Source organism: Cimex lectularius, unplaced genomic scaffold (genome assembly GCF_000648675.2).
Source record: "Cimex lectularius strain Harlan isolate CLEC.00 unplaced genomic scaffold, Clec_2.1 scaffold99, whole genome shotgun sequence".
Taxonomy (NCBI): Eukaryota; Metazoa; Arthropoda; class Insecta; order Hemiptera; family Cimicidae; genus Cimex; species Cimex lectularius.
The window spans coordinates 987,965-1,011,572 of record NW_019392713.1 but is presented as its reverse complement, the minus strand read 5'-3'; the positions used below and the strand labels follow the sequence as shown (position 1 = coordinate 1,011,572).

Here is a 23,608-nt window from a genome sequence, read left to right as displayed (position 1 = left end):
ACACTACTTTTGAGCCAAAGCCCGTGTATGTGTCCGGCATGCAGAGAAAGGTCGCTCGATGTGTCCCACTAATTGAACGTGCAATTCGTTGGTGCCAAACAGAGAGTGCGCAGGAATGCCACCCTATTTGAGAATAGGGCTTGAGCTCGGCAGCGAGTATTTGGGTCCCCTGTTCAGGTTCTTGGAGGAAACGGGGTTGTTCTGTTGTATATAGTAATAATAGTTGTATACACCTAGTTTGTGTTGAGAGTGATTATATTTATTAGCGTGAATGTGTGCTGTGAGAGGGTCGATGGCGGAATATCGTGTACCACCATCGACCCTCAGTTAGGTTAGTTGTATAATGTGTAAAGTGTGATGGAGGAATATTGATCACCCCCCCATCACCCTGATTGAATGAATAGATGGAGTGAAAGTGAATGTATTTGGGAATGAAAGTGGGTACTGAATTGAACTAGCTGTTGGCACGCCCCCCCCCCATTTTACTGTGCACACAGTTGCTGGTTGCTCAGAAAAAGAAGGCGGAAACTGAGGACGCTCTATAGCTTTCGTCACTTGACAGAATCGATAAAGTAATTATTAATAATCTAATAATATCACTAAAAATTGAGAAGCGGTTTTGAAAATCACTGAATTGTCCAAGGCTCGGTGCCCACTGGAGCGATGCAATAGGCGATTCCACAAGTGATGCGGTAAGCAATTCGACACCGTATTGCTTACATCGTGTATTCCTTGCAACTAAACCAGAGCACACCAGCGCGATTGCGATGCGACGCCGATAATTATCGGCGGTGTATCGGTTGGGCGACACAGCTTATCAATCGCTGCAGGCGATAGATAGGCGCGACTCGTCAGTGAATCATGTCGGCTCAACAGGAGGATGTCTCCGCTTACATTTTTTTTTACAAAATTTCACATTTCTTTTGGCAAAATAATTGAACAGAATCCATGTTTTTGGAACTATTCTTTGAAACGTTATTCCAGAACAATTTAACAAGCATAGCATGGTAGAAAATAGCAGAAAAGCTGAAGCTGAAATTATTGTTAACATTACATCGGTGTACCCAATATTTTCTCGTTTTTCGCTAACAATTGATTGATCCAAGAACCCTCTGAAAATATAAAGATTATACAAATTTATGTCGAAAGAGGAAAGGTGTGATCAAAACATTTTATTTACTGATTTTTTTTAGAACCATCTGTACAAATATGTACATACAGTAATGTGATACAATATTTATCATTTGCAAATATCTTGAGAGGAGCCAGCAACCATTGTTATTTATGAACTACTCATAAGGAGGTCCCGGGGCCATTTCCGCTTCAATTCCCTTGCTGGGTTGTAGGAATGGGTAATGTTTAACTTGAGTATCCATGATATCCAATTCTCAATATGCTTTCAGACCCCAGACATGATGATGCATTAGTGGCCGTGAGAGACTGTGTGGAAGGAAAAATCCTTGTTAATATTTTTAGATGTCCAAGGAGCATTTTACTCTGCACGGTGGCTATCAATTTTTCTGAACAGTAAGCCACTTTTAAAACACAAAGGAGAATTTACAGTCATCAGGCATTCAAATGTTACTACATATTAATTATGAGCATTAGTCTTCGAACATTTTTCTGGCTTTGGAGTGCTTTGTTCAATTGGTATTGAGTATGATAAGATGGGCAGAATAGCTATTATAATATAATGTAAAATTGAGGGTGTCACTTCCAATGCCCCAGAAAACCTTAGCAGATCTTGAGAGGACACTTATCAAACTTGCAGCTTTTTGGCATACCAATCCATGCTTACTCTAAGAAAATATTTAATCTAACCAAACCCTGAAATTCTCATGCTTTTTTAAAATATAATTTGACTTTACACTGAGGTGGTTTTACACTACCCATAGTACACCCAAGAGTGTTGTCTCACAACCAGCCAAAAACCCCACTCACCATGTCGCCCGGCACCACCTTTCATCCAAATTTTTATTTTGAAATCGTGAGATGCGGTCTGGTGTGATGTAGGTTTCAGAAAAACATTTTCTTTATCGTGCCAACGTTTCTTTCTTTATTGAGATCATCTTCAAGGCCTGGGATTTACAAACATTGTTTGATTAAATATATAAAATATATTTTGCATTGTATAAATTCGCTTTTCCACATCCAAAATGTAATTGTAATATGTAAACAATGTTTGTACATCCCAGCCCCTGAAGATGATCTCAATAAAGATCAAAACGTTGGCACGATAAAGAAAATGTTTTTCTGAAATCTACATCACACCAGACCGCATCTCACGATTTCAAAATAAATATCGATTAACGGTCACTAATCACCACACATTTCATTTAAATATTCGAAATCTTGTGTCAAATTGCAAGTGCATGAAATGAATCTGTCTTGCCTTGCTTTTTTCCCTGGCCAACCACTAAATAAAACAAAATGCTAAAAGAACTACAAATCAAAATACAAATTTGTTTATACCTAAATGTTAGCTTTTAAAACTTAATTTAGTGAGCATTAAAACTTGTATTTTTGTTTAATTTGTTGTTGTTTGTATAACTTTTACAGCATTATTAATATATGGTACTTTATTGCACATCGGGAGTACAATTGAGAATTTTTTTTTAACCATACAAATCATTAAAAAAGTAAATTATGCTATGAGGTCATCGATCTCTAACTTAGTAAGTAGGTGAGCTTTCAGGATCTTCCCCGCCATCCACTGTCCTCATCAATATTAAACATTGCCCCATCACCCACCCACCTCTGCTCTTTGTTCCTCATTTCGAGTTTTGCAATATGCCATCAACAAAGTAAAGATGCCTTCTGCCTACAAGGTTGTGATTTGAAAAGACGAGCTTTAAAGAATGTTAAAATTTAAAATAAGAGGTAAACTAAAAAAAGACCGCTCTCGAGTTGGATAGGAGCTCTCCCAATAAAAAATATCCAGCAAATTTTCCCAATTTCGTAGTTTGACCTTTTTATAATTTTTATATCCAGGGTTGGTGTTAAAATGTTGATTAGTTTGTATTAAAAAATCAAGGCTTAAGGCCAATTTGAAAGAAAACAGCCAAGTTCAAATTGCATTCTCTTTGAGTTTTTAATTTAATTTTAATATAATTAAAATGTTGAATTTGTTGAAACATAAAATCACCAATTGATCAGCTATGAAGGATGGTTAGGGAAAAAGGCCAACATATTTATACATTCATCTTAACACAATCACACAACAACAAAAAAATCTTTAAAAAATTTTCCTTAGTTTTTAAATTATTTTGCTTTCAAGTATGTGTATGAAAAGATTATTGTTTTAAGTAAGAATAGAAAACTAAACAGAGACATTTTCCTTAAAAATAAGCAAGTAATAAATACCAACTTTTATTATTTTTTTTAACAATTTATTCTTTATACTTAATTGTGCAAAAATTTTCCCAAATGAAAAATTTGTGTCAAAGGCGGCGTCAAAAACGACAACCTTCAGCAAGTAATAAATGTACGCAAGAAACATAACAGGATCTGAACCAGGGTGGCCAAGTGATTAGGGCATCCAATTTGTACTTGCCATTTTAGCTGTTCTGAATTCAAATCTCCCTTTTTTTAATTTGTAAAGTGATTCTTCCCTCTTGTATCACAGAAACATGGGATTGAAATAAAAGAGAAAAAAAATAGAATCAATAAAATAACCTAATAAAATAATTAGAATTTAATCAGACTAACAAAAAAGAATCCACTCCACACAATGTTATTTAGCATATATTGAAATATAGATAAAAATGAACAATTATAAATGATATATATTAGTTCACTGACATGGCTCGAGCAAATCTGGGTTTGTTTTTTTGTAAATGATTCATTTGATAAAAATTATAAATATGCTCAACATGTTGTTGATTACACAGTGACAAACTTGAAAAGATGCAGAAAGTTTTTCAATCAAAGCCTGATTTATTTATTTACTTTTTTGCATCATTCATTCAATATCATCACCAATCTATGTGAAACTTGTATGCTACTTTTTTTCATGTATTCATCTAGTTCATATAGTTCCATCAACGATACTTCAGTATTGTCACATTTGGAACTGTTTGTTGTCTTTGTGTCTTACTAAAGCAGTATCGCGCCATTTTTTATTACAAAAACAAATATAAAGAACAAACTCAATCACTGTCTACACAGACCGTCATAGGTAAAGCACTTGAATACATTAAAAGAAGGAAGGAAATTAGATTCTGCCTCTTAACGGACTGTTGATGCACTGTAGATAATATGGGTAAGGTAACCCCAAGCTGTGAATTTCATAATCATATCATTGTGGGTATTTACAAAAAGATCTCTGAGCTAAAAAATGTTTGACAAAATGTGATTAAGGTCATGTGGGTATTCATTGTATGGTAGACGCATTGGCGAAGGCAGCCACTATATCTGGTGTACCCATCAGATAAAAATTCCTAAAACAGATTAAACTTTTTTTTCAACCAATTGAATTCCATCTATGAAATAAAGACTAACAGCTCAGCAATAGCTGGCGAATATTAACGAGCTTTATTCCAAAATCTGAAAACAAAACCGTGGTTTTCAGGAGGCAGGCAAAAGAAATTCTGTGGAATAAACCTTTAACCTTATGGAATAAAGACGGAGAAAAGTAAAAGAAGGGAGGCAGCCATCACCTCTAATCTTTCTCATTATGCTTAGGTAGAGAAACAAAATAAAAACTACCTGCTAAAAACTAATACCTACTAAAATAATGATAATAATTTTTAAAAATCATATGGCAATAATACAGTAGAAATTGTTCATAAAGACATCGGTTATAACATACAAAACCTTCGGTTCTGTGAATTATGTTAAGAAAACACATAGGGAACTATATATAACTATCAGTTATAGCGGAGCACGTAAAAGTAACCCCAGCTTATAGAAAAGATTCTTCCCTATTTTTTTAATGATAAATGCCTTTAAAAGATCTCTAAATAAACTTTTAAAAAATAAGTAAATAAAAAACCATGACTTTACCCTCTTCTGTTGAGGAAAAATTTGCGATAATTTCATAGATTGGATTGGGAGATTGTGCAAGCAGACTCATTTCAAAATATCTGGCATTGTGAAAATTAAAGAGAATATAATCAAACTAAGTTAAACTTAATAAGCGCATAAAGTTTAAAAAAATACAGGCCAAAAAAGAAACATATTACATACTACAATGATACTGTAGTCAAATAACTAACTCCATTCACATTTGTACATGCATATGTATTAATGTTTTAAAAACATTTATGTAAATAAATTACTGTAGGAGGTTAATATGTATTTTGTACTTCATCATAAACCTGGATAAATTATGTAATTACTAATTATATAGTTACTTATATAATAAAAACTGCTCTGCTATAAACATACATGCCTATCAATTAGATGAAATGTTCAGATATACACCGCTCAGAACGTACAAAATTTTATGGTCCCCTAAGTTCTGTATTTTTACTTATACTGTATTTCCAAAGGAAAAAGCCAAAAGAAAGTTTTTTAAAAATCGCAGTTAATTTGTTCTCGGTTGACAAAATAAATGAAAGTACTGCTCAATTAAGCATAACAATGGTATGCCCATTTAACAGAATTTCCCCCTTATTTGAATATATTCGTTTTCATTTAAAACACAACACAAAATTAGTCCCATCAACCGACTATTGTCTTGTAGATGCAGTCACAAAAACAAGATCCTGTCTTTAAATTGCACAATCTATATTCAAATGTTTTATGAATTTGTTTAGACAGGAAACACAACAATTTTGATTTTCTGTATAATAAATAAGTGTATTTACAAAAATAAGTGCTTTAGTTAATAAAACAATGGCTTAATAAAGTAAAATTCGTTGTGCTTGGCCAACTGATTGTCTTATTGCTTTGAAAAATTCAATATACTGATGAAGATTATGCCTAAAAATATAAATTATTTCAATACAAGCATAATAATATAATATAAATATAATAAAAAATATAATAATAGTTAAAATAAATATATAGTTATATATTTATAGTTAACATAAAAATATAATAACTTGTAATTAAAAAAAACATACATCATTAGCAATGTGGATGCTAAGAGTTCTTTGCTCTCAATTAAATGATAAACATAAGCTCGTGTATGCTTTCTGCATGGTAGGCAAGTACAGTCTTTTTTTAATGGGCCAAAATCTTCCTTATATCTGAAACAAAACAAAAAATTACATCATATAAAAAATCATGTTTGACTTTTATCTTACCTAATGTCTCTTAAGTTGATTTCTTCTTCTACATTTTGGCTAGGAACTTCACTTACATCTCTAAGAACATATCCACTGAATTAGAAAATGTAATTATTTATAATACAATAAAACCTTACAAAGGAATGGATTTCCAAGAAAATGTCAGAGCACACATTCTCTCAGTAACAATAAATGGAAATGACGAATCGAACATATCGACACCCAATTCCACCATCTTTAATACTTGCTGGGGCTTCCAACAGCCAGGAACTATTCTAAGTTTATCTTCTGGTAATATATTCTGGAAATAAATTCCGTAATGAAACTAAATAAATGTTAAAAGTGAATTACATGGAAGTTTTGTATTTATTTGACAAGTACCAAAATCTCTTCTAAGACCATGTTACACTTTTCGTAGTCCATTTTTTCAACGTCTGCTCCATTGTTGTGAAGACCCTCAATCGAGAAACCACTGACGGGCTTTTCAAGCATGTACTTAACATGATCTTTCCTGACATCGAGATCAATTCCACCACTGATAACACCAATAACTCCAGAGTTTTTTAGTTTCTATTAAAAAAAGTTCTATTTTAGTTAATTAAATAACATTATTTACTACAAACATAATTACTTCAGATTCTTGATGCCTTTTGATGCATTCGTCAAAAATGATTTGACATGATCGCAGGGTTTTCAACGCTTTTTTCCTAGTCGAATCAAGATTTGTGTCAGTGTTCGCTAATATCTGGTACATATCGGGTTGAAATGCTTCCATAGTTTTCATGTATCTTTAAAAAAATCTATAAATGTATAATCAAGTTGGAAAATATCTGACACTATAAGATACTGTACTTTTCAGCATTGACAGATACCCTGCCTATATTTGTCCAAACAGATACTACAGTTGTCTTGTTGTAACCGACCGGTGTTAAACAACTCGGGTCTTGTACTGTACAATAAGTTAGGTAATCCTGCAAAAAAAAGTGTTATTGCTTGGTTATGTAAATCTGTAAAAGACAACAAAAGGTGTACCGACCGCCTTACCTGTTGCTAATACACAGTCAAATATAAGTTTAAGCTCATTAAGCCATCTTTCAGACAAGGTGGTTAGTTGATTCAACTAATTGAATGGACAAGTGTCGAGGAGTGTAGCCAAATATCATATATTTATGAATAAAATATCAATAACTGTGGGAAAGGGCAAAAAGGGGCCAAAAGCCCAGTTTTGGCTTTTTCAGTTCTCCTAATTTTAGGACTTTTTACGTTTGTTTATTGTTTCTCTTGTTATGAACTGTTTATTCAGCCTAGTCTAGGCAAATAGAACATATAATATGAATAAAATATCAATAACTATGGACAGTGGCGAAAAGGTCAAAATGCCAAGTTCTGGCTTTTTTGGTTCTCATAATTTCAGAACTTTTTACATTTCTTAATCGTTTCTTTTGTTAGACTATTTATTCAGCCTAGTCCAAATGAATGGAATGTATAATATGAATAAAATATCGATAACTGTAGACAATGGCAAATAGGGCAAAACGCACAATTTTAGCTTCTTCGGTTCTCATAATTTCAGGACTTTTTACATTTGTTATCCGTTTCTTTCTTTATAAACTTTTATTCAGCCTAATCATTTATTTATTTTATAATTTTAAGTAAATTGTTGAGAACCGTTCAAACCACTTCTGTTTAACTCAAAAGGCACAGCTCAGCATTCATCCTTCACACCAGTTGCTTTTGAATCAACTGAGTTCACCACAGAAAGCATTGCCATGGCAAGTTTCGATATGAAACTAATGCGATATGGGACATAAAGTGTGAGGAGAATGTAAACAGAATTAAAGCTTTTAATTAAAACGTATGTGGCATGGACATTTAGTGAACTGAATCAACCACCTCATCTGGTCTGAAAATAAAACTTTTTGACGCTTGAAGTTTTTGAGTAATAAAAAAAATGAAATGTTTCAATCCATAGTTAATACTTATCTTAAAAACCACTACACTAGTTTGGTTTTTACGCAGTTTGACTTACGGTGCATGTCATAAAAATCATCTTGTACATAACAAGAAAAAATGGAGATGATTTTACGTTGGGAAAATTGGACAAAATTTCCAAGCTTTCCAAGGCTCAATCATGCTTTAATGAGGTACAACTAGAACATCCTGTTAATTGATGTTATTTGAGGAAACAGTTGCAAAGTTTTGAAACATGCAATACAATTAATTCACTACCAATTAAAATGATAAATAAACAAATTGTTTTTCTGGAATAGTTTTTTATGAATAACTTGAGAGAAAGGTCGGTCCAAATTAAAACAGTTTGCATGTTGAATTAAATGTAACAAAACTTTTAACAAATTTACATTGATCTTGCTTTGAATTAGATAAGCTTCTATTCATATACTATTATCCTTGGGAGGTAGATCAAAACTCTTTGACTCATGAGAAATTAGACAAAAATAAAAGTTTGTGTCGAGATTTTTCCAAAAAATTCACCCGTTAAAAAAAATATTGGAGGGAGTTAAACGCACTCTGTGAACTCAAAATTTGAGGTAAAAAAAGGTCAACGCACATGGGAAACTGTACCTCGACAATCTAACCACCTAAGACATCATGAATTCCATCACTGAGCACTCAAAAACAAGGTAGTTAGAAAAATATCTTTTTTTCTGTTCTGACCTTTATTCAGAAATCTTCAGGCCATAAAGTGTGGTACTATTCTTGTGGTGTCATATTGTGTGAACTTGTGTGAAAGTTTTGAGTCCATAAGGATAGCACTACATTTTACGCCTCGAAGATAACCTGAATAAAGGTCGAAACATCGGCAAAAAATTAAAAAGGTGTTTTTGCAAACTATCTCATTCTTAACCACTCATCACGAATCCAATGAATTATTAAATAGCTGGTCACTAAAAAATACACTTTTTTACTAATTTTAATTAGTAATTAATGTAATATCAATTGATTTTATATTTCTAACATTGTGACTGTTGTTTACAGCGATGAAAAAAAGAGATATTTAGACTATACTAGAAAAAATGAAGTTTCCCTGGATTTACTGTAGAATACAAGCAATTTGACCATCCCAGATTATCCAGTTTGTTCTTTATTTTGCTATTGTGGCAACATGAATATAAGCAAAAAGAAAGATCGAACAGCAAACAAATACACAACAAGAAAACAACAGTTCATCCCTTACTGAGTATTTCTAAGTCCAAGAGAATGCAAAATTATATACATGTTTAAAAAAAGAGATGTGATTGTAATATATATTTATTAAATTGTAGAACCCTGAAGGCTTAAAAATAGCCGAAAGCTTGGCAAGATACAACAGTATTCATTTTGGACCACATTCCTGTTCCTCAAACGAAATATCTTCAAAACAACAGTTGTTACTCATCAACAACTGCTAACATTTGTATACTGATTAATTTCTGCATGATACGATCGGTGGATCGATGAAAGTTTTAGTCGTATACCTTCAGTCCGCAAAAATGAGCTAATCCTTTGGCATATTCTTTGACGGTTTCATGGCTGAGCATTGTTGACGGTAACGGGAACTGCATTATGTGACTGTCCTTTGTAATAAGCTGGAGAACTTCATGTGTGATGTGAGGAACGCTGCCACCCTGCGAACAAAAGTAATTACTAAGGAATATAATTCTTTAGCTTAGTGGGGTAAACAGTGGGTCAAGGGCAGAAAAATATTTTCAAATAAAAGCAATGCGGGGTTTATTTAGCCTTTGTCGACAAAGGCCTTTTACCTTTGTGCTGACTAAGAGAAGAGGCGTTTCGAATATTTTTTCCGGGAATTTCGAAAAGGAGGAAAGCACTCCATGCCTGGCCGAAGACATTGGTACGTTCTTAAAAATGAATTTCATTGTTACTTGGTAATTGATGACAGTTTACAGTTATTTGCTTTAAACTTAAAACTATTGTCTCATTTAGAAATAGTCGACAATCCCAGCAAGGAAGGTCATACGTATAACATAACACAACATAACTGATAATAAGGAAGGTTCTATACATTACAAGGGCACGTGGTCTTGCATCCCTGGTCCACTTTCACTTTCTGCCCAAGCCGGCAAAAATAATAATAATAATATGAACTTTTTCTTTTTATCTGACTATTTAATTGTAAATGCTTTATTGAGAACTCGATAAAATAATAAATACATAGAAAAATTCTCTTTAACTTAAAAAAATAATAACTAAATAAAAATTATTGTTTTAGTTTGAAAATTACAATAAAACATTATCTAATTTTTCGGCAATTGTAAAAAAAAAAAAAAATAATAAAGTAGAATATTTCATTGTTCGATATTTGTGCTTGCCTTCATTTCTTCACTTTCAAGGCAAAACCGATTAAATGAAAAAAGACAACTTTTCAGGATTTCAATTTTAAACTTTAGAATTTTGGTACCAGTTCAATTTTTGTAGTAACTTTTATTATCTAATGCAATATAGGACTCGAGGTCCCTCCTGGTGATGTATTATACGATAAAAAAATTACATGGCTAATGATAACTTAGTTACTTTCTGCACACGTACACATAGATCAGGAGGATAACAAAACGACAGATGAAGTTCCAACCTCTGGACATAATGATTACGGTGTTAAAAATGCAATAAAAAAACATGTGTAAATGAAAGTGGCAGCATTCGGATCGGCTGAGAAGCTCTCGCATTGCAAGAGTTGTGCTCGCACTGTCGATAGGTGGCCAGAGGATCTGAGTTGTAGAAGAAGGGTCATCCTCACTTGATTAAGAATAAGCGAGGTTTAATGGACCCTTACTTTTGCCTACAATGTATCCAGAGTGAAAAGAAAGGCTGCTCGTGTAGATGTATATATATATTTTAGTTCTATAGATCATGAAGGAATGAGAATTCTGCTTGATTATGACAGCAAGTATCTGGGTCTCCTTTTCCAATTAATTTTTTAAAGGAAGAATTTAGGGGATCCAGAAAATAGGAATTGTATTAAGAAAGGGAGAATAACTAATTAAAGGATTGTTTTGTACGGTGTCGGTAGCCGCAATGGTTTAGGTGTTGAACAGTGCTCATCACTGTAAGGTAAAGGTCCCGGGTTCGATCCAGCGGCCCTGTATTTGAACCCGACAAATTTACAAATGGGCTTTTTTTTTTCAAAAACACCAGCACCCTGAGGGTTGATATGACCTCTGCTGTTGCGAACACAATAATTTACAATTTGTAAAAACTTTATGCACAATTAAATTTAATTACAATAAAACAAAATGTAAAAAAATTGCTCTACAACTACAATTCCTTCTTAAAAAAAATAATATGATCAAAAATAATTAAATAGACTTAATAATCAAAAATTAAATATTGAAATATAAACTCTAACCTTATAAGTCTTCGATGACCATCACTTGAGTTCCAAATTACATCTCTTCTGAACAGCCGGTCAGCCCCCTATATGTACCGACCTGCTATTTTTCCACAACTTCTTAGATCCTTCTGGATTTTTGAGGAACATTCCCAACATCCTCGGTCACAATGAGCTTTTTTTAAAGCCCATCGTTCCCCCAACTTCCCGAATACTTCCCCATATTCTTAATTATTTGTAACAATTTATTATTGTTACAAGGCTTGTCTTATTGTAGTTATGACAGTTGTGTGTCAAGAGTGAATGTATTTATTGGTGTGAATGTGTAGTGTGAGAGGGCTAATGGCAGAATATTGAGTACCCTATCGACCATCAATTAGGTTAGTTATATATGTAAAAAAGTGATAGAGGTATGAATGAACTAAGAAAAATATATTTAAGAGTGTGCGTGACAAGTAAAATGGTTACTGGGGTAAAATTTGGTTATTGATAATCTTCTCCTAAGTCTTATGCAAAGTTGGAAGAAATCAGGAAAAAACTCATTCCCCCTCTAAAGATAAATAAGATTAAACATGTAATTTATCCAAGATGGATCTAAAATTTTATCATTACCAACAATTTTGGTCCGCCTATCCTTGCTGGGTCTGTCAGACTTGTTTCACCATTTCAGCATCTTCCAGAATAAAATCTGTGGCTGAATTGTTTATCAATATTATTCTGATTTATTACCTGTATGGGTAGACAAGTTAAAAATATTTAGCTTTACTCAGCCTGATCATCTGGTCAGTATTAAATTTATCTGATTTGCTGCTGTGCAGAATAATTATTTTCTTGTTTCAGTTCTCATTTTCAACAACACAACAAACTTTATGCTTTTCCATCTGTTAGCTTTAAATTCTTACTTTTTTTTATTAACATCTACTTTACTCTAATTACCATCATTGATCATGTTTTTCTTTTATATTCAACTGTTCACTGTTTGTAACAAGTGGTTGTACGCAAGGTCAAGAATCAATTAAGGATCAAATTGGATAAACTGATTCATTCTTTTGCATTACACTTAATCATTTCAGCCAGTCTCTAACAGATACAGTGTGATCTTTAATGATTTTTTAATAAGTTTTTTTTTTTAAATGATTAATAATAGATACTATAATATCTGCAAAAAAAAGAATATTTGCAGTCCTGTGTTTTATTTTAAATTAGAGCATATTTTGCATACTTTTATGTTGTTGTTTGCTGCTTTTTATTTAATTACTAATAGATTTTTTAAAAGTAAAAATTGAAGAACGAAGTAATCACCTGACATTGACTCACACAAATCATCTGAAAAGCAAGAAAGTTTTAAAAGAAATATCCAAATAAAATTTGGAATAGTTTGATTTGCATAATTTTGAGATATGCTTATCTTTTGAAGGATAATGGCTTTAATTGGTTGAACAATTTTATTCAGTTAGTTTTCCATTTTTGTGCTTGAACATCTAACCATTTTTTTAAACAGGTAAGTGATAGTTTTTGTTTCTTTCATTTTTGCAGATAAGCTAGATTTCTACGATTCAGTAATTTTTAATGAAGATTATCTTTTATTTTTTCTTTGGTACCTATGCTAGGTACATTCAATATTTCTTTTTTTTATTTATTAAGATATATCTACCTGATTTAGAAAGATGAATGAAAATAAACAAGAGGTACTGGACAAAGAGGTTGAGCCAGAAGCTGCAGAAATAACGGTATAATACATAATTAAAATGACATTTACATTTGTTAAAATTGTAGCAAAAATATGCATGGTTTTGACTATTAATAATTAAATTACAGGCGATGCAGCAAAAGATGAAACCAGAGGAGGAAATTCCGATCTATGATGACAAAATGGGTAAGCATAAACGAAATAAATGCCTGTCAGAGACTTATTCAAAACAATAAAATTTTCGTTTTCCTCTAAGATAGCGAGGAGATTACAAAATCTAATAAGGTATCTGAAGTGCAAAAAAAAAAGGCCAAAAAAGTTAAGACAGTAATGTTGAGAAGAGAAATTGGCCTTTTTAGCGCTGTCGGACTAATTGTCAGTGTTATGATTGGTAAGTGTTTTGTTTTCAATGAAATAAACAACTCTATTAACGAAGCTAATTTTTAAATTAAAATTGTTCTTCACTTTAAGCTATTTAAACAATTTCACTTTTAAATATGGAAAACTATCCATTAAATAAACAAATAATTTACCAATTTTCTTCCTCTTCCTTTGTTTTTCTTTTTATATCCAGAGTTTGTATTAGAGATTAGCCTTGCAATTTATTACTTTTGCTTATGCATTTTGGCTTGGTCACATATCACTCTCCAGGGCTTTTAGGAGAATGATTCTAGGGAGGGTGAATTTATGAGTTCAATATTTTAACACCAACCTTGGATATGTTGATGAATATATTATTATATGTATAATATAATTATTATATATTGATAACAAAATATATGATGGCAAAATTAGCCATGATGAGAAAAAACAGATATAAAAGGGAAAAGGTAATATTTGAATTTATTCGCTTTGAATGTAGACATTCCTCGTGAATTAACTGAGGCAGTGTGAATGAAGTCTGGTGTGTGATTTAATTTATTAACATGAATGGAAAGGCTCTTTCTCAATTAATTCGAAGAATATCGAACACTTTGAGGCAATTTATTAGCATGAATGGAAAGGACTCCTTCCTCAATTAACCCAACGAATATCAAATATGCTGGTGCAATGTGAAATAATTGTGCAGTGAGAATGTAATTTATTAGCAAGAGTGGAGAAGGCTTCATACTTGGGCTAACCATACTACCATGTTTTTAAATGTAAAATTTTTATTACATGTATAATGCGCAATATACCAATACTGGTCCGCGGTGCACATTCGTAAAAAGGCTGGCTCCATATAATCTATTATTATATGTATAACGTTTTTTTGTGTTTATTGTATTTACATTTCATCCTAGAAAGGCACTGAGGTTGGGAAAGGCTGGCAATAGGATAGGGAGGCGAAAGAGTCATCTTAGCATACAATAGTATTAAGTTGGCTCCAGCATCAAAATAAAATAGATTAATAGGAAGTAGGTAAGAGGAGGCAGGGGACTGTGGTAGCGAAGTGGTTAAGGTGTCAGACTTGTGGTCATGAGTTCAATTCCCACCGACACCTCTGGACTATTTTTCTAACACCTAAGGGGACCGGTGACTGCAATTGAAAAAAATGACATGGCACTGATCAATGGAAGGTCTGGGGCAGGATCAGATCTCGGCGACCCTGAATTTGATCCCAACCTCCTTCAAAAATAAGTTTCTTTGATGGAAGAACACCGGCACGCCGGGGGGCTCAAATTCATACGTGTGCTCTGAAAAATGGAGCCAGGAAGGAAGTACAATTAGCTGCATACTAAAGCTGCAGTACTCAGGGGGAACTCTTCCAGTTCCTGATATCCATTATTAAAAAAAAAAAAAAAAAAATCTAGTTTGCTGACCCTAAAACTGCCCACAATATTTTTTAGTACTTGTTAACTAACAAAAGTAGATTTAATATAGGGATGGTTAGGGAAGATTTAATATAAATTGATTAATACAATAATTTATTAACTTTCATTAACTTGTCTTTGATGTTATAATAAGTTTAATATGTTTTATCTTTCAGGGTCTGGTATATTCATAACTCCAAAAAGAGTAATCGAAAAATCAGGTTCGGTCGCGTTATGCTTAATAATTTGGGCTGTTTGTGGCATAATATCATATATTGGTGAGTGTTTTAAAAACCGTTTATCATAAAATAAGTAAAACAATTTCTGTTTTCCAGGAGCACTTGCGTTTGCAGAGTTAAGCATTGTTGTCCCAAGCTCTGGTGCAGAGTACGCATATTTCCAAGCCGCTTTTACAAATCTCCATCGTTTTTTCGGCTCGCTCCCAAGTTTCATATATGTTTGGGTTATAGTTTTATTGGTGAGGCCAGCAGAGGTGGCTATCCTTGTTTTAACTTTTTCAGAATATGTTTATTCTCCGATAATAAAAGCTCTTAATGTACATCTTTCTCCTTCTGTAGAGCTAATTCTCAAGAAACTGATTGCACTATTTGCAATTAGTAAGGTTTTGTAACTAATAGTTTTGAAAAGTTCCACTTGCTTTTTGATAAACGCAATTAAAAATATATGCATCTGTTACAGCTTTGATAACTTATATCAATTACATGAGTGTAAAACTATACGTAAAAATACAAAATATTTTCTCCTCGCTCAAAGTCCTCGCTTGCGTAGCTGTCATTTTTGGTGGAATATATTGTCTAGCAAGAGGTAAATGTTAATTAATGTTTTATTTATTTATTGAGGTATTGAAGTAAAAATTTGCCAGGAAATGTTGAACATCTGAAAACAGGATTTCAAGGGACTAGTACAAACGTTAAAGATCTTGTTTTAGCTATCTTCAACGGTTTGTGGGCATATGATGGCTGGTAAGTTATGCAACACAATAGCAAAACATACATCAAGGTGAATGATATGTAGTAATTATTTTGTTTAGGACATCTGTGACTGTTGTGACTGAAGAAATAAAACAACCTCAAAAGTTAGTACAAAAATTTATATATATATATTTTTTAATATAAATAAAATTTATTTTTCTTAATATTTTGGTTTAAAAACTCGTTAAATTTTCATGTCATTATAATTTAACTCATCCGTCGCACTTTATCACACTTTGTAAACACATCATACACACTAATGTCCACTTCCATCACCTAAAATACCTCCTCCTTCCAATTGAATATTGCAGTTGTGTATTGTCCTCCTAACCAAGATTTGTCACAACACGAATTCCTATCTTTTCTTCGATCACTTGGACCTCATTTCATTGCTGGGGGTGACTTCAACGCTAAGCACCCACAGTGGGGTTGCCGGGTTTCTAATCCACGTGGACGGAACTTCCTTAACTCTTTATCCTCAACCACTTACACTGTTATGACACCACCAAACCCAACGTACTGGCCAACATCTACCCGTAAACTTCCTGATATATTAGATTATTTTATAACATCCGGAATCTCTTCAACCCATCTGGATATTTCAAATTCATTTGATTTTTCTTCTGATCATAGCCCAGTTCAATTAATTCTAAATTCTGCCCCTTCCATTGTACCAAAATATCCTTGCCTAATAACTGGACCTACAGATTGGAAAAAAACAATAATAAACAAAAATGTTAACCTACACACATCTCTAAAAACTGCAGAAGAAATTGACAAAGCTGTAGACGATTTTACAAAATTGATACAGCATGCAGCATGGGTGTCAACCTCCATACCACCACCTCGAAATAATCAGCAGTTATTATTACCTCCACACATTCGGCTACTTCTAACTGAAAAGCGAAGGGCCAGGGCAATCTGGCAGCGTAACAGATATCCGAGTGATCATCGACGGATGAACCAACTCGCGAGAAAGCTGAAAGAAGAACTGGCCAAACTTAGGGCTGAAATGTACAAACAATATACTACTTCGCTTTCCAAAACAGACAAGTCTTTGTGGTACTGTACACGTAAGATCCTACGATATAAGGACCACACGCCTCCTATACGTAGAAACAATGCTTGGGCAAATTCCAATTCCGACATTGCTAAATTGTTTTCAGAGCATCTTTCCACAATTTTTACTGCACACCATGACATACTTGATCATGATCATCAGCTTAACATTGAACACGACTTGAATGTCCCCTTGCAACTCTCTTATCCTCCTAAAGCATTAACTCCATCAGACATACGACAAACTATTAAACAACTACTTTCACGAAAAGCTCCAGGTTATGATCTAATTACAAAACAAATATTACAAAATTTGCCCCACAGAGGCTTAGTATTCTTAACATACCTATACAACGCTGTACTCAGGACCACATATTTTCCATTGCAATGGAAGTTCTCTATAATTAAAATGATTCACAAGCCAAATAAACCTTCTGATCTTCCAAATTCCTATCAACCCATTAGTCTCATTTCTATCCTTGCCAAAATACTAGAAAAACTACTTCTCCGACGATTACTGCCAATAATTGAAAATTCTAATATTATTCCAGATCATCAGTTTGGGTTCTGCACATTTCACTTGACAACTCAACAATTACATCATGTTGCTGACAATATAGCCTCTTCTCTTGAACAAAAACAGCATTGCTTGGGTGTCTTTCTTGATTTAGAACAGGCTTTCGATTGAGTCTGGCACTCGGGCTTGCTTTGGAAACTGAGGAACATCCTCCTTCATACGTACTATCTTATACTGAGATCTTATCTGACTGATCGATTTTGTCGAGTCCGTCAGGGAACTGAATTCTCACCTTATATATGCATAAGGGCGGGTGTTCCTCAGGGAAGCATACTTGGCCCTTTTCTATTTTCCATATACACTGCAGATATTCCTACACACGTTGACATCTCGACACACACATTCGCTGATGATACAGCGATTCTTACATGCAATTCGGACCCCTCAATTAACACGCAACACTTACAACAACACCTGAATGAATTAACAATATGGTTCACAAAGTGGAGAATAAAGGTAAACCTAACAAAAAGCACACAGATCAATTTTACCTTACGTAAAAATGTCTGTCCTGCAGTGAATATAAATGGAATTCCATTGCCTACCACTGACCTTGTGCGTTATCTTGGACTTTTCATGGATAAACGAGTGACTTGGAATCCCCATACAAGACTGAAAAGACAGCAAACAAACCGACGTTATAAATTGTTAAAAAGACTACTCGACTCACGATCAAAATTAGACCTTGAAAGTAAACTTTTAATTTACAAGACATGATTAGACCTCTCTGGGTGTACGGTTGTGAAGTGTGGGGCTCAACCAAGGATTCCAATTCCCAGCGTCTCCAATCAATCCAATCTAAAATTCTCCGTCAAATTATAAATGCTCCTTTTTACGTTTCAAATTACACTATCCATAAAGACCTACACATCCCGTTTGTACACGAACTCATCCAAACTCGATATAAAAAATTTCATCAATCACTAAACGCACACAGTAATCTATTCGTACGAAATGTATCACTTCCAACCCTACCTGAAAAACCTCCAAGACGATTGAAGCGAAAGTGGCCCCGAGACCTTCTCATTGTGTGAAGACAAGTATCAGTGTGAAGGAGTGTTACCACTGGGCAACTTCTCCTACAAGAGCCTCAAATGATAATTCAACATAAACGAACATATTTACTTAATACATCACTTGTAGTTGTAAATACCAAATAAATGTAATAAAAAAAAAATTATAATTTAAGGTTTAAATATAATTTTAAATTGTAACTTTTTCATTTTTATTTTCCTTATCTATTTATTACATTATGATTGATAAAATCAAATCTACACATATATCCACATATGTGCAAATTGAATGATATGTATATTTGTAATATTTTTTTTTTTTTCAGAAATATTCCAATGAGCATATCAATAGGTGTGCCATTAATTACTATCTTATATTTTATGATGAACGTTTCTTATTTTTCTATATTGAGCCCTCAAGAAATCATTGCATCACCGGCCGTGGCTACTGTAAGTTTAGTACTTTCAGAAAGTAATGATTATCTCTGAATTTTAACTTTTTATTGCTAGTTATTCGCCGAAAAACTATTCGGACCGGTTGCATTTATCATACCGCTTGCTGTTGCCTTTTCGACATTCGGCTGTGGCATGAGCGTCCAATTCGGCGTTGCAAGGTATAAAGTTAGTACTTACTTAAAAGTAGTAAAAGTATTCTAGTTGAAATCCATTTTCAAAAAGTAATCATATTATATGTTTTATTTTTAAATTATTTTTTGTAAGACTGTGTTTGGCCGCTGGACGAGCAGGGCATTTAATCAGCTGCCTATCTTTCATCCATATTCGAAAAATGACTCCTGCTCCAGCAGTGATGTTACAAGTAATTTGCACAAAATTGAACTGTTCTGGCGATGATTATACAATTTGTTTAATGTATTTCAGGGTATTCTGGCAATAGTGTTTATCATGATTGGGAACATCACCGCTTTAATTGAATTCGTTGGGTTTCTAATATGGATATTTTACGGACTGGCAATGGTTGCTCTTTTAATAATGAGACATACAAAACCTGATGTTAATAGGACTTATAAAGTAAATTTCTTTAATACAGTTAACCCTAATAATAAACTTCATAATATACTTTCTATTTATTAGGTTCCTCTTTTTATACCAATCTTCATATGCGGTTTGTCTTTATTTCTGGCAATCGTCCCATTAGTTTTAGAACCGGCGCCACAGTATATTGGAGCGATGATTTTCATTGCTCTTGGAACTTTAGCTTATTACATATTTATTTACAAAGCAATGCACCCAAGTTGGACAGGTAAGAAAACTGACAACCACTTACTATATTATATATTATATTCACTATTTTTCGTGGTCCGCTTGACCAATTAATAACATTTAATTATTATCTCAACTTTTTTTTAGGTTTTTATCTCAACTTAAAACCTCAATTAATTAAATTATATATTATATTATTATTATTATTGTATATTTTGTCCACAGGAAAAATCACTTGTATCGTCCAAATTTTATGCAGTTCAATACCCGCAGAAGTTCAGCCGGAGAATTTTTCCAGTCTTACGCTCGTTAAAAGCACCGAGGAAAAAGAAAAAGAATAATTTTTATAATTCATTCCAATGCTTCTGTTTTATAATTCCAATGTTTGAATATACAAACTGCAAAGTTGTTTAAAAATTGTTTTATCTGTGTTGATATTTATTTAATTAAAATAATGTAAATATCAGAATATGTAGAATAATTAAAGTAACATCCATAAATAGACAATCATGAATTGTTGAATGAGAACAATGTGTAATAGCAAATCCACAAAAAATATAAATTTAAAATTTCAAGGTTAAAAAACAAAAAATTGCCTCTAATTGTGTTATAACTGCTGTCTGCATACCCTTGTACATGAAAGCCTATGTAGGTCGTCCACCAGTGACCACTCCTTGGGGACAGCCTCTTGTATTGTAAACTTTAAACTTTTCATCCTTAAAATCCTCATCTTAATGTACGTTGAAATAAATGAGTTGAAAATAATTGTTAAGGCAAAAGTTATAAGGAATTTTTTTAAATGTAGGCTGTAAATCTTACAGCTCGCCTACTCAATAGGGAAGAAAGGAACATTCCTAAAAATCTAAAGGGTGTAGAAACATGACAAGCAAATAATTAAAAAAAAAAAAATAATAATATTGAGGGAAAGTTGACAGGCATCAAGTTGAGGGTCATCTTAAATTGGGGATTATGTCAATCACACATCTATACCCTACTACAGAAGACCATCGGCCAAAGACCAAGGGGTTGTGTAATGGAAGCTCCCTAGAATTATGAGGTATTGTGCAGATGGCGCCTTTGTAAAAAAGTCGTTGACCGTCAGGCCCAATGGATTTTCCTTTTCCTTCCCACCATCTTGGATTGGACAATAAAAAAAAGGGACAATAAAAGGACTCGGTCAGAAAGGAGTCAGTCATCAGACATTGAGGAAACCAGGTCAAGACACAAAGAAAGTATTCAAGGGTAGAGACAAGTTGAATAGCGTCAACTGTCAATGAGTGGTCCAAAGTAAGGAGAGTTGACTGATGAAGAGTGTTGAGACTAGGGGGAGTCAGTTGTCAAGTGTTTAGGAAGCAGCGTAAAGGAGAAGCTAGTATCGTCTGAAGAATGTGGAAACTTCTTCGTTGATGTCATTTGGGGTATGCTCATTTTGTCAATAAGCTCACACCTAGAGTTAGATTTATGGCTGACTTGTATTCTCTGTTTGTTCCAAATAAATGTTGAGTTGGTCTAGAAAAGTGTAACAACAGATATGAATATTCTCTACCTAATTTTTGTATTTTGTAGTTATGTATCCATTATTTGTGGCCGCAGCTTTGATCAATTAATATCATATGTTGTCAAAGCTCCCTGTGTATCGATGAAGCCACATAGAGTAATTTATTTGTTACATATTGAGTTTTTATTTTTTATGTACAGCATTTGTGGTAGATTTTTTTCTTTTAAAAGGAAATGTTTTCCATCATTTTCAGTAGAGGAGGTAAGGCTTATTTTTTTTAAATCAATTGTTAAATATTATATAAAATTACCACACAGTAATAATAATATATTTTGTTAAAAGTAAATGAAATGTTTCAATGCATAAAAGTCTGAAAATAGCTGTGTACTTATAAATAAAACTTAATTATCACAGTAATTCTTTTTTAAATCGCAAGTGTCTTTTATTTTAACAAAAACAGCTAAAAATTTTTGTCCTTTGTTCCGAGAGACTTTTTTCCCTTCTTCAGTGCTATCGAGAAGAGCGGCAACGACTCGGTCCGACTCGAGTTCTACATCGTCCATCCTTCGGAATAGAGGGTGTTCGACGAAATGCTTCACCATCCAGTGGTGTAGATCTTCGACATCCGTGACAGTGTAGACGATCCCACCGTCTGCAAGTACATACGCATACTCCGCAAGAAGGGTCGGGCTGATAATCCTCCACTTGTGCTTCGCCTTTTTGAAATGAGGGTCCGGATAGAGAAAGAACATCTTTTTAAGTTGTCCTTTTCGGAAATAGTTTGGCAGGTACTTCATCGCGTTGGACCGTATGCAGCCGATGTTGCCATACGAGCCGGGGTTCTGCTCCCTCAGAGCCCTGATCCTGTCCATGACATAATCTGACACCTTGACCCGGATTTCTATGCCCAGGATGTAAGCGTCCGGGAACATCGGGGAGAGGGTGACCAGGAGGCCGCCGTAACCGCAGCCGATATCAGCGAAATCCACCTTTATTTCCCTTTCGCCGGATTTGGAATAAAGGCGGGACCAGTCCATATCTTCAGGCCTGACCGGGTAGTCGAAACTGTGGTCGGCTATGGGGTTCGAATGAGCCCGCTGCCTGTAGTACCTTTTCTGAGGAAGCATTTCGTTTTCCTCAAGGCGATATTTAACTAATTAAATACAAAAATAACATAAACACAATTTTAAAAAAGAATTTATAAATAAACCAAAGATATTATCGTTGGGAGGTAACGGCCATGTTACATGATACACGTGCATACGTGCTACGTTATCATCAGTAACTTGCTGATAACTTTTGCTAAACATAAGTGTAAAAAATTATACTTTACCCGTTTGCATTCATTATCGCTACTAACTCGGGTTGTTGTTAATTTTTCTAGAGTGTTAGGACCTGGTTAAGTCGCTTAAGTTGATCACAAATGTGTTCAAAAATGTAGTTCTGGACTTCGAGCTGGCCACCCCAAGCACTCAAGTCCAACCTAATTGTGATAGTCATCCACATATGTGCTCTATGCCCTATGGGGGTCTGGCATTATCCTGCATTATCAAGAATCTATCACAGATGTGGGGGGGGGGCAAATGGCACATGTTCTTCTATTTTGTCTTCTAACTATCTCTGTGGAGTTAGAGATCTTCCTTCCATAAAAACCGATTCTGTGCCAAGGAAATGACATCCCAGAACATCAATGACCCACAGTGGAATGATTGATTGGTGCCATTGAAAAAGGCTTAAGACTAAGGTGGCACTGTCAACACGGCACACAAGAATTACGCAGAAAATAAACACTGAGCCTGAAGATGATCTCAATAAAGTTCGAAACGTGGACATGATAAGGAAACTTTTTCTGTTGAGAGAAAAAGTCAGGGTCACGAACGGGATTTGAACTTTTGACTTTTTTTTTAATCTTAACCAATACCTTACATAAAGATTAATTAGTTGAAAAGCATTTATTTGGTCAATCGGACCACGAAACCTAATGGATTTATTAAGAATAATATCAAATGAAATCAACGAAGGAAAAATATTAGCTGAAAGCGATCTTTAGGCACAGCAGGATGGAAGAGATATCTACTTTATGTGGAATAGGTTTAAGAGGAGATAATCCGGTTGAAATGTTGGCAATAAAATGAAAAATATATTTTTCTGAAATACATCTAACCTTACCACTCCTCACCACTTA

General features: G+C 33.8%; 3 protein-coding genes across 12 annotated transcripts; 1 reads left to right on the top strand and 2 right to left on the bottom strand.

Moving 5' to 3' along the window:
* Positions 1–1,278: 1,278 nt before the first annotated feature.
* On the bottom strand, positions 1,279–12,448 carry LOC106664877 (queuine tRNA-ribosyltransferase accessory subunit 2). 7 transcript variants are annotated; one of them, XM_014390951.2, is made up of 10 exons: positions 12,310–12,448; positions 9,995–10,093; positions 9,710–9,859; positions 7,086–7,204; positions 6,865–7,021; positions 6,615–6,803; positions 6,371–6,534; positions 6,252–6,311; positions 6,069–6,194; positions 5,784–5,925 (listed from the first exon to the last, which is right to left on the bottom strand). In XM_014390951.2, exons 2-10 carry the CDS (start codon positions 10,082–10,084, stop codon positions 5,844–5,846), a joined length of 1,137 nt encoding a protein of 378 aa, XP_014246437.1. In that variant the 5' UTR covers positions 10,085–10,093; positions 12,310–12,448; the 3' UTR covers positions 5,784–5,843. The 7 variants fall into 7 exon arrangements, with proteins under 7 accessions (XP_014246455.1, XP_014246437.1, XP_014246446.1 ...); XM_014390960.2 differs by lacking the exon at positions 12,310–12,448 and adding an exon at positions 10,263–10,346; XM_014390942.2 differs by lacking the exon at positions 12,310–12,448 and adding an exon at positions 10,258–10,328.
* Positions 1,450–20,837, top strand: LOC106665655 (b(0,+)-type amino acid transporter 1-like). Of its 4 annotated transcripts, none has more exons than XM_024226436.1 (15): positions 1,450–1,527; positions 13,244–13,310; positions 13,399–13,456; positions 13,527–13,661; positions 15,240–15,341; positions 15,399–15,680; positions 15,763–15,888; positions 15,947–16,046; positions 16,115–16,159; positions 19,031–19,154; positions 19,215–19,318; positions 19,425–19,521; positions 19,584–19,733; positions 19,797–19,965; positions 20,151–20,837. In XM_024226436.1, exons 2-15 carry the CDS (start codon positions 13,248–13,250, stop codon positions 20,264–20,266), a joined length of 1,671 nt encoding a protein of 556 aa, XP_024082204.1. In that variant the 5' UTR covers positions 1,450–1,527; positions 13,244–13,247; the 3' UTR covers positions 20,267–20,837. The 4 variants fall into 4 exon arrangements, with proteins under 4 accessions (XP_024082204.1, XP_014247740.1, XP_014247729.1 ...); XM_014392254.2 differs by lacking the exon at positions 1,450–1,527 and adding an exon at positions 12,840–13,081 and having other exon boundaries at positions 13,225–13,310; XM_014392243.2 differs by lacking the exon at positions 1,450–1,527 and adding an exon at positions 12,841–13,081.
* Positions 20,838–21,717: 880 nt separating this feature from the next.
* On the bottom strand, positions 21,718–23,165 carry LOC106665941 (tRNA (guanine-N(7)-)-methyltransferase). The gene is made up of 2 exons (XM_014392766.2): positions 22,757–23,165; positions 21,718–22,576 (listed from the first exon to the last, which is right to left on the bottom strand). The coding sequence occupies exons 1-2, from the start codon at positions 22,764–22,766 to the stop codon at positions 21,825–21,827; spliced, it is 762 nt and encodes a 253-aa protein (XP_014248252.1). The 5' UTR covers positions 22,767–23,165; the 3' UTR covers positions 21,718–21,824.
* Between the last annotated feature and the right edge of the window lie 443 nt (positions 23,166–23,608).

Coding starts and splice junctions, on each gene's coding strand:
- LOC106664877 (XM_014390934.2), bottom strand. CDS start 10,111: ATGAAATTCATTTTTAAGAACGTACCAATGTCTTCGGCCAGGCATGGA. Junction 7,205..9,709: donor CTCATTTTTGCGGACTGAAG/GTATACGACTAA, acceptor TTTTTTTTGCAG/GATTACCTAACTTATTGTAC. Junction 6,535..6,614: donor TGGTCTTAGAAGAGATTTTG/GTACTTGTCAAA, acceptor ATTTATTTCCAG/AATATATTACCAGAAGATAA.
- LOC106665655 (XM_024226436.1), top strand. CDS start 13,248: ATGAATGAAAATAAACAAGAGGTACTGGACAAAGAGGTTGAGCCAGAA. Junction 13,662..15,239: donor AATTGTCAGTGTTATGATTG/GTAAGTGTTTTG, acceptor TTTATCTTTCAG/GGTCTGGTATATTCATAACT. Junction 19,319..19,424: donor GTCCAATTCGGCGTTGCAAG/GTATAAAGTTAG, acceptor ATTTTTTGTAAG/ACTGTGTTTGGCCGCTGGAC.